The sequence below is a fragment of the Elephas maximus genome, chromosome 1, assembly GCF_024166365.1.
Source record: "Elephas maximus indicus isolate mEleMax1 chromosome 1, mEleMax1 primary haplotype, whole genome shotgun sequence".
Taxonomy (NCBI): domain Eukaryota; kingdom Metazoa; phylum Chordata; class Mammalia; order Proboscidea; family Elephantidae; genus Elephas; species Elephas maximus.
In genome coordinates, this window is record NC_064819.1 from 136818250 (window position 1) to 136828301 (window position 10052).

The 10052-nt window shown below is 43.3% G+C and overlaps 1 protein-coding gene and 1 long non-coding RNA gene across 2 annotated transcripts; both read right to left on the bottom strand.

Annotated features, from left to right (window-relative positions):
- Nucleotides 1–176: 176 nt before the first annotated feature.
- EEF1A1 (eukaryotic translation elongation factor 1 alpha 1) lies at nucleotides 177–4223 on the bottom strand. The gene is made up of 7 exons (XM_049895571.1): nucleotides 4045–4223; nucleotides 3616–3795; nucleotides 3130–3426; nucleotides 2904–3054; nucleotides 2552–2808; nucleotides 2232–2466; nucleotides 177–2135 (listed from the first exon to the last, which is right to left on the bottom strand). The coding sequence occupies exons 1-7, from the start codon at nucleotides 4186–4188 to the stop codon at nucleotides 2011–2013; spliced, it is 1389 nt and encodes a 462-aa protein (XP_049751528.1). The 5' UTR covers nucleotides 4189–4223; the 3' UTR covers nucleotides 177–2010.
- A 3147-nt stretch (nucleotides 4224–7370) lies between these two features.
- Nucleotides 7371–9021, bottom strand: LOC126082748 (uncharacterized). The gene is made up of 3 exons (XR_007518634.1): nucleotides 8939–9021; nucleotides 8355–8454; nucleotides 7371–7449 (listed from the first exon to the last, which is right to left on the bottom strand). It is a non-coding gene; the product is annotated as an uncharacterized LOC126082748 (long non-coding RNA).
- Nucleotides 9022–10052: the final 1031 nt, after the last annotated feature.

A 10052-nucleotide genomic window follows, 5' to 3' on the forward strand; every position in this document is an offset into this window, starting at 1 on the left:
TCTACAGGGCAGTTCTATTCTGTTCTACAGAGTCGCTGAGTCGGAATCAACTCAACGGCAGTGGGTTTTGGGTTTGCTGCTATTTCCTACTCTTCCATTGGTGGTAGAAATTCACTAGTTGGGGCGGGGAGAGAGACAATGTTTTTCTCTCTTGCCTTGGACAAGTTGTGTTGGCTTACCCTTCACCGAAGTTACCACTTGGGACAATACAATTAAGTCCTACAGCTGTGTCCCAAATTTTATACGTTACCACTTAGGATCTGGAGCCCTGGTGATGTAGTGGTTAAGAGGTAAGGGGATGGTTCAGACCCAGTCAGCATTTCATTGCACATGGGGTCACTGGGAGTCAAGGAGCAACTTGATGACATCTTAATACCTTTCCCCCTACCAAGAAAAAGTAACAGTATCCATGCAAATTAGCTCATGGAGTTGCAGTTTATGGTCAGGCTCATGTAATACCCATTGATGCCTTGGGTAGCACTGTTTTTCACCCAGTTCAGGTTTTTTTTGTGAGGTTCACAAATCAGGTCAGTCTCTTAAAAACTTACATACACCTTGCTATGTATTCCTAGCTGCTCCCAGTTCCAAGTTTTTATCTAACATTTACTGCTAGCTGTTTCAACTACATGATCACCTTAATTTACAACACAATTTTATGATCTTTGTATCCTAAGTACCTCTGAATTGACAAAACATGAATGCTATGTCATAAAGCCTTGTTTTTTAAAATTCCCTCAATTTCATTTATATTCCAGTCTGTACAACTTTACCAAACTATTTCAGCTGGCTAACAAAATTCCACTGGAAATACTTAAATGTGTATTATCGGAACAGGGTTAGCAACTATCAAAGAACAATGACTTTAAATGTCACTGACACTCCAGTTAACAAATTACCTAAACTGGCCTACATTACCAGTTTACTTGTTGGTAACAAAGTCCTAATCAGCCCATAACATCCAAGTTCCCCTAATTCCCAAATTAGCCTGAGGTACAAGGGCCAAATCACATATTCTCAAATTTACCTACTTTCCATTTTTAATCAGTGCCTTTCCTTGGGGGGGATACTGTGCTTTGTACCTGTGGTTCCAATGCAAAGTTTTCAAAAAGTACTTGGTAGAACTTGGGGTAATCAATATTATCTATCCCATCCCAAATTCCCTTCGGTTAGGGCACTATACCTCTTCAAATTTAGAATTTAATCTCCAGTCACTACCAATCAGCCCACCCTGCTCTTTAATCCTTATGTTTAAGTGGGGTTGAAATGACAACATTCAACTTCTATTATCTTTCATCTTTATTTTTCCCAGAACCTAGATACAATTGTCTTAGAAGCCGTGCACTCAATACTTAAATCTCATTTTAGATTCTAACTACTGCTTATTTATGTTAAGAATGCACATTTGAAAAAATGGGAAATCAATGAGATAACAAACTCAGTAATACTACACAAAACTAAATTCTTTATGTAATACAGAACTTAGCCTTCTTACAAGGCAGCTTATATATAAACATTAATACTTCTGCTTTTCTTTCCTAAAATAATCATTGTAACCAACCAACCCTACTCCAGGTGGCCTTTCCACCAAGTCCTTAAGGACCCCTCCCCCCCGTTAGAAATGCGAAAAACCACTGAATTGCTGCACTTCAGTTAACCCTGCATGTTTCAGCAAACACCAGAATCAAAAAGTTTCAGTGCTGACCAAAAAAGACACGGGTTTCTCATTAAACTTTGTTTTAATGGGTCTCAAAATTCTGTGACAGATTTTTGGTCAAGTTGTTTCCATTTAAAAAGTACTGATTTTAAAAACTAATAACTTAAAACTGTCACACAAAAAAGGAAACAAATGGTCCACAAAAACATTCCTTTCCTTCTGAAGCTTTTACGATGCATTGTTATTATTAACCAGTCTTTTACTATTAAACTTAAATGGCCAATTGAGACAAACAGTTCTGAGACCGTTCTTCCACCACTGATTAAGACTGGGGTGGCAGGTGTTATGGGTAACATTCATTTAGCCTTCTGAGCTTTCTGAGCAGACTTGGTGACCTTGCCAGCTCCAGCTGCCTTTTTGTCCACTGCCTTGATGACACCCACAGCAACTGTCTGTCTCATATCACGAACAGCAAAACGACCTGTAAAAAACAATATCGTGAGAAATGCTTGGTTCACAGAAACAGGATTTTTCATGATTTGTCCAATTTCTAATTGTACTTAATCATCATCCTTACCCAGAGGAGGATAGTCAGAGAAGCTCTCAACACACATGGGCTTGCCAGGAACCATGTCAACGATGGCAGCATCACCAGACTTCAAGAATTTTGGGCCATCTTCTAGCTTCTTACCAGAACGGCGATCAATCTTCTCTTTGAGCTCAGCGAACTTGCAAGCAATGTGAGCAGTGTGACAATCCAGCACAGGTGCGTAGCCAGCACTGATTTGGCCTGGGTGGTTCAGGATGATCACCTTGAAATAATGTTTTGCATTTAATGAGTCCCCAAAACAGGTTTCTGCAGCAAGTAAGAATATGCAACGTTTTTAAAAATGTTACCTGAGCAGTGAAACCAGCTGCTTCCATTGGTGGGTCATTTTTGCTGTCACCAGCTACATTGCCACGACGAACATCTTTGACAGAGACATTCTTGACATTGAAGCCTACATTGTCCCCAGGGAGAGCTTCGCTCAAAGCTTCGTGGTGCATTTCAACAGACTTTACTTCAGTGGTGACGTTGACTGGAGCAAAGGTGACCACCATGCCAGGCTTGAGAACACCAGTCTCCACTCTGCCGACAGGGACAGTACCAATACCTAAAATATTTATAGTATAGTATCAAATACCTTTCAGAAAGTGTAAATGTGTTTCACCCAAAAGTCACATCTTGATATACTAATATTCAACTTACCACCAATTTTGTACACATCCTGGAGAGGCAGACGCAGGGGCTTGTCAGTTGGACGAGTTGGTGGCAGGATGCAATCCAGAGCTTCAAGCAGTGTAGTTCCACTGGCATTGCCATCCTTACGGGTGACTTTCCATCCCTTGAACCAAGGCATCTACAACAGACGGCCAATTATTACTACATCAAACTGCCACTTCCAAAGTTCAGCACTGTCTCAAAAGTCACTTACGTTAGCACTTGGCTCCAGCATGTTGTCACCATTCCAACCAGAAATTGGCACAAATGCTACTGTGTCAGGGTTGTAGCCAATTTTCTTAATATAGGTGCTGACTTCCTTAACGATTTCCTCGTATCTCTTCTGACTGTAGGGTGGCTCAGTGGAATCCATTTTGTTAACACCAACAATTAGTTGTTTCACACCCAGTGTGTAAGCCAGAAGGGCATGCTCACGGGTCTGCCCATTCTTGGAGATACCAGCTTCAAATTCACCAACACCAGCAGCAACAATCAGGACAGCACAGTCAGCCTTTGAAAGAAGAAGCAGTACTTGATTCAACGTTCTTCAAAATTAACACACAAGGATGAAGCTTACTGTGAAGTGATTGTAGAGCACTGTTTCTGGGCATTCAGTACTAATTAAATCACTAATCAAACCCAGCCAGGAACTCCCCGGGGTTTCTTCCCAGTTAATGCTTGACTTATTAAACCTACAAACCTGTGATGTTCCTGTAATCATGTTTTTGATGAAGTCTCTGTGTCCTGGGGCATCAATGATGGTCACATAGTACTTGCTGGTCTCAAATTTCCACAGGGAGATATCAATGGTGATGCCTCGCTCACGTTCAGCTTTCAGTTTATCCAAGACCCAGGCATACTTGAAGGAGCCCTTTCCCATCTGTAATGATTAAGAATGATTTGGTAACCAAAACAAGATAAACTCCAGTTTGAAATTTCTTGATCCCATTTGGAAGTGGTAACATTACAGCCAAGTCATTAAGCAACAACGAACTTGTGATTCTACCCAATGTACAGCACTTAAATATAGTAGGTCCATTTTTTTTTTTTTTAAAGAAAGCCACGGCCATTTATTTTACTTGGTGTCAGATTTAGCTTAATTATGCTTTCCTTGTGTCACTGCACATACCTCAGCAGCTTCCTTCTCAAATTTTTCGATGGTTCTTTTGTCGATCCCACCGCATTTGTAGATCAGGTGACCAGTAGTGGTGGACTTGCCTGAATCTACGTGTCCAATGACGACGATGTTGATGTGGGTCTTTTCCTTTCCCATTTTGGCTTAGACTTTGCGATAGTTTTCACCAACACCTAAGTTCAAAAAATAAAACTTTAAAGCAACTGAAAAACTGAAGAATGAAACACCATGCAAACTCAAAGGTCAAATTCCAAGGAGAATTACTTTCCGTGCCAATCCGGTCTCTATCAAGTCTCCACCCACCAAACGTGGTCAAACTCCACAGCACAAAAATCCCTCCCCCTCAACGTAAAAAAGCCGTACTCCAAATGCCGAGAGAAGAAATCCAGGTGCCAGGAGACCGACCAGTACACCGCAGGGTCACAGGAAGCGGCGGCAAAAGGCCCCTTTCCTTTGTGTGGGTGACTCACCCGCCCGCTCTCCGGGCCACCGCGTCCTCCATTTTGAGCTCCCTGCAGCAGGGCCGGGGAGCGGCCATCTTTCCGCGCACGCAACTGGTGTCGCCTGGGGTGGGTTGGACGCCGCGCCGCGACGCTGGGCACCGAAGCAGCCCAACCAGCCTCCCAAGCCTCTCCTGTTCGTCCGGCTCGGTGGCCGCGGCTCTCAAGGTCCCCGCCTCGCCAGGCATGTGCGTGGGGAGGAGCGGATCGCCGCCGCCCTCAGCCCCTCGCGGCGGCCTCACAGCCTTAAGACCTAGGCGCCAGCGCTACGAAGCTGGGTCTCGTCTAAATACAACCTCACCTCGGCTAAATTACCTCGACAGAAGAAATCCTGTTTAGGGAATTAAGTGGCCAGATACTAATGGAGAATACTGGGGCAGGCGCGAAGGTGTGACTAGATCGCACGCGTCGGCCACGGTGCCCAAAGCAGGCCTCAACTCAAGCACGAGGCGATGAGATCTCCAGAAAAAAGCGCCAGGCCTCGAGCTCTCCCGTCCATTTACAACCCAAAATTCGGAGGAAGAACCTCACAAAGTTGCTAAGTGGAAGATAATAAGGCACGAGAGGGCCGCAGCCCGCCGAAGGAGGCCCGGCCCGCGGAAGTTACCCCCTGCACCTACCTGTGTCCTGGCGGCAAACCCGTTGCGAAAAAGAACGTTCAGGGAGACTGCTGCACTTATATACGGTTCTCCCCCACCCTCGGGAAAGGGGCGGAGCCAGCACACGCCAGCACTTCCCAGTTTACCCCGCGCCACCTCCACCAGGCACCGGTTCAATTACCGTCCCTTCCCCCACTTCTTGGGGACCGTGGACGAGGAGCGCTTAGCCCGCTGAATGGCACACAGCTTTTCGCGCATGCTCTTCTCGCTCACGGCGATGACGAGAGCGAGCTGGTGGAGGGCGGGGACGCGAGATCCGTGGTTTCTAGGTTAGTGGAGGTTTAACGACAGTCCCTGGGATTCCCAAAGACAGAAGCGAATTCCCCTTTTGTATGAACTACTTTTACCTCCAGCCCGGGCTAGGGTGACGAGGTGGCCAGGAGAAGACGTCCAGGATCTTCCCTCTGTCCTTGCTGGCTTAACCGCAAAGGCAGTATCGAGATTGAGGTATCCCCTCACTCTGCCATCCGCCCCCCGTCCTCAGCCTTGTCCCCTCGCAGTTCCCGGGCAAACACCAGGAACCGCTTCCTCCGCTGGTCGCATCCCCGCCCTGGCTCGGCTCCTCCCCGCCGCTGTCCTCCGCGCCACTCTGGGCTGCAAAAGGATCGAGGGCAACCTTCCCCGACCGAGGACCCACAAGGGCTTAAAGTCGGAGGCAGTGTGCGCGATGAATCTGCTCTGGGCGCTCTGTCCTTTTGGCTCGTTTCATTCAAAGCCAGCTGAGTTCATCGAAGCCAGTGTCCCGCATCTACCACTCCCGCCTTGGTACTCCAGATGTCCGGTTTTTCACATTAAACTTTGTGTCAGTACCCTCGTTGTGCATTTTTTTCCCCCCACTGCATTTGATTGCAAGCATGAGAGATCTAAAAAGAATCTTTCAGATTCAGTCTTTCCACATGATCTCACGTAGAGACTAAAGTCTAAAGCATCGACAAGCTTATCCACCCAGATTTTTATCCTCGACACTTGTTATAAAATCACTGCTTCTCAAAAATGACATTTTAAATAAATACTGTCATTTTCTGTTGTCCTATTGATTGTAACTGCATTTTGGCATAAATCAAGGATGAGATTGGCTATCAGGTCAGGTCCTGGGAAATGCTCCTCTGAGGAAAGAACCTTTTATTTTTAATGAGTTAATTACTGGATCATTATGTGTCATCTTCCAGGTGTAGAACATCACTGCCCAACTTCTCCAACCAGCCTATTAACGGGTGTTTGAGAACCTACTGTGTGTCCAGTGCTAAATGAAGCACTGTGGATCAAGCAAAACAAATATTCTGAAGAGGAACCCACCATCAAATTGGAAGAGGAAAACTAATACATAAAACAATTGGGAAGCAGTTAAGGGCAAACTTGTATGGTGCTTAGTTCATTGTAGAATATGGTTCTTCTAATCGTTGCTTTTAGTGACTTCTCATAATCCAAATGTCTTTTTTTTTTTTTTCTTTTTAAACAAAAGAAATCTTCTGGAATAGCCTTCATGTATATTCTTGTTTTACCACTCCTTGTAGATTTAACTTTCTAAAACCAGGTTTCTCTATTTCTTCATTAGAGAGTTTCTAGCCTTCTCATTTTCATTTAACTTTGAGTTTTAATAAAAGAAACTAGACCAAATAGTTTCCCAAGGAATATATATAGCTAATCTTTTCTATCCACAAAAGCCTTTTTTCTATAATATCTATATTTCTGGCTTCTTTCACAAATTCTTTTTTCACATTGCATCTTCCTAGTGTACTTACCCAGTCACATACATGTGGAATAAAATTATTTTAATCTTTGTCCTTGTTTGCAATAAAAGACATAAGAAGTATCATTGAAAATCAATTACTAGCAATAGGACAACGCAAGTAGCTCTGGTCTCTTTATTTCCTTGGAAATACCCACTAGTGACTATTCTCTTTGGAACTAAAACAACAAAGATTCCCACAATCAGCCATATTTGTATATCCCAGTAATTTTAACTGCACACCATCTTATTTCAGATTAGGATTAGGATGCTATACTAGACCTTTTTTTTTTCCCACACCCTCTTTAGCAGGGTGTGCCTCAAATGGTTTAGGTTCGTACACTGCTGGAAATAATACGGGGCACATAAATATTTTAAAAGGTATGGCAAATTTTTGAGAATGTAAACAAATGGTTACTTAGCGATGCGAGGGAAGAAAGCAAAAACTAAAGACAGACTGAAAGTTGAATACTTGCAAGTTTTACCCAGAATCCAGAATTGTATATAACACCTAAGGTAAGAAAGAAATGAAAAGTCAAAATGAAAGTGGATATTGGTAAGAGGTTAAAGTTTCAAAGATAATTTCAGTTTAGTAAAATAAGAGTGGGTCACTTTGTGACATATGTACAATTCATTGAAATGACATTGCAAACTTAAGTACTTTTATACAACCCTAAAGTTATAATAATTGGAGATATGTATGCTTTCAGTTGAATTATTTGGTTTGAAAATATGGACCTGCTACAATTAAAGCACAGTGCCTGGGTGGTACGAATAATTAATGCCCTCAGAGGCTAAGAGAAAAGTTGAAGGTATTAGTCCACCCAGAGGCACCTCAGAAGAAAGGCCTGATGATCTTCTCTGAGAAATCAGCCATTGAAAACCCTACAGAACACAGTTCTACTCTCAAACACATGGGGTACCCATGAGTAGGAATCTACTTGACAGCAAATGTTTTGGATTTTATATACATACATATATATATACATATATATATAAATATATTATTTAAGCAATAATTTTCATATATATGTAGTTGTGTTTATTTCTAGCATCATGTTGAGCACCTTGGAATTTTTGGAGATGACCAACAAACATTTCCACAGGAATTTGTAAAAACCACGGTTCCTGATTCAAATCTCACCTTTTCCTAGTACTTCAGCCTTATTGCTTTGGCTGCTGAAAGCTAGTTCTAACCCTTAGCAGCAGGTTTAGGCAGGCTGATGTAAATATAAAGTAACAAAGTGATCCAAAGGTGTTCCAGAAACACAAATAATGGTAGCCAAATGTCATTATTATGTCTAGGGAGAAGGAAAGGAAAATGAAGTGTGTGACTTCAAAGCTATCCCAGAACGTAGGAGAGTTTCTTCCAAGCCCCCTGATAGCAGATAAGAGTATACCTTTTATAATAAATACCTTAATGAAAGTGCTTTTTTAAGGAGCACCCAAAGAACAGCAAAGGAGCCCTGGCGGTGCAGTGGTCCCAAAGGTCGGCAGTTGGAACTCAGCAGACACTCTGTGGGAGAAAGACGTAGCAGTCTGCTTCCATACAGATTTACAGCCTTAGAAACCCTATAGGGCAGTTCTACTGTGTCCTATAGGGTCGTTATGAGTCGGAATTGACTCCACGGCAATGGGTTTTGTGTAAGGAACAGCAAAATTATACTTAAGTCCTTAGTTTTTATCCAAGTAACCTACTGCACACCACTGACTCATAGCGACCCCTACATAGGACAGAGTAGAACTGCCCCATAGGGTTTCCAAGGAGCGACTGGTGGATTCTAACTGGTTAGCAGCCATAGCTCTTAACCACTGCACCACCAAGGCTTCATCATTAAATGTTTAGATACCTGCAAAAGTAATTTATTAAATGTTGTGATACTGGCCTAGACTATTTCGGGGGAATCTCAATTCTTGTGCTTAAGAATCAGTATCTTTGAGGCCATCGGAGCTATGATACTACGCGTTAGGGGCAAACACCGGGCTCTCCCTCAGCTCACATTTCTGCTCCAGGTCAGGGCCGGGGGCGGAGCCCGGAGCAGGACGGAAAGCGGGTCCTGAGGAAGCCGGTTCCCGGGCAGCGAGGCAGGCGCAGGGCCGTTCTTCCCGGGAAGGCCGTTCTTCCCCCGCTCCCGGCACAGCGCTGCCGGGCCTAGTCCAGCATCGGACACCTGTGGGTCGGGCCGGTTTCGCCGAGGACAGAGGGTGGCTCCGGCCAGCCGGCTCGGGTCTCTGGGGTGCTGAGGTCGCCCCGGCCCGCCCCTGACACGCCCCCAGCTTGAGGTCAGTTTCTTCTTTTCTCTGACTGACTGCGGAAGGAAGGGCCGAGGGGGAGGCAGAAAACTACACGTGGCTTAGAGTGAGGGTCAGTTTTAGTTGAAGACTGAAGCAAGTGTTATTTAACAACAACAACAACAAAAATCCCTTCTCCAGGATTCTAAAGTTTATGAGCATAATCATAAGGCATTTTTTTCCCCCACTTTACAGCAGATACAGTACGCCTTTTACTAACTTGAGAGTTAAATGATAACAGTAACACTGTTGTGACTTTAAATGTGTTTTGGGGTCATAATCTAAGGTATTTTGCTTAAGATTTTCCTTAAACTTGCTCATACCATTTAGAATGGCAAACCGTTAAAAATACATTGTAATTTTGCGTGTGTATGATCCCTTTTAAATTAAAAAAGGGGGGGGTAGTTATTAGTAAAAGTATCAACAGTAGTGTCCTTTGGTATACATGATAGTGATTCACCAAGCATTCTTCAGTACTGGCTAATCACGCTGCTATTGGGCCTAACTTAAAACAGCTTTAACTAAACTTACAGTTTGCTGTGGTTTGCCACATTTTCATCTTGCCTGTGCCAGTTGAAAATGATTTTTAAAAGGTATTTTAGAATATGATTAAGGCAAGGAATTATTTGGACTGAGAATCCAAATAAAATGGCACTGCAGTGTGCCAAGCTCTGTTCTAATACCTACAGTATTTAATGTATTTAATGAATGTAATCCTACCACCCACATTTTACAGATAGGGAAGCAATAGGCAAGAAATAGCTTATTCATAATAATAAATAAAACATATATCCTTTTAAAAAGTTTTCTCTTTTTCTTTGC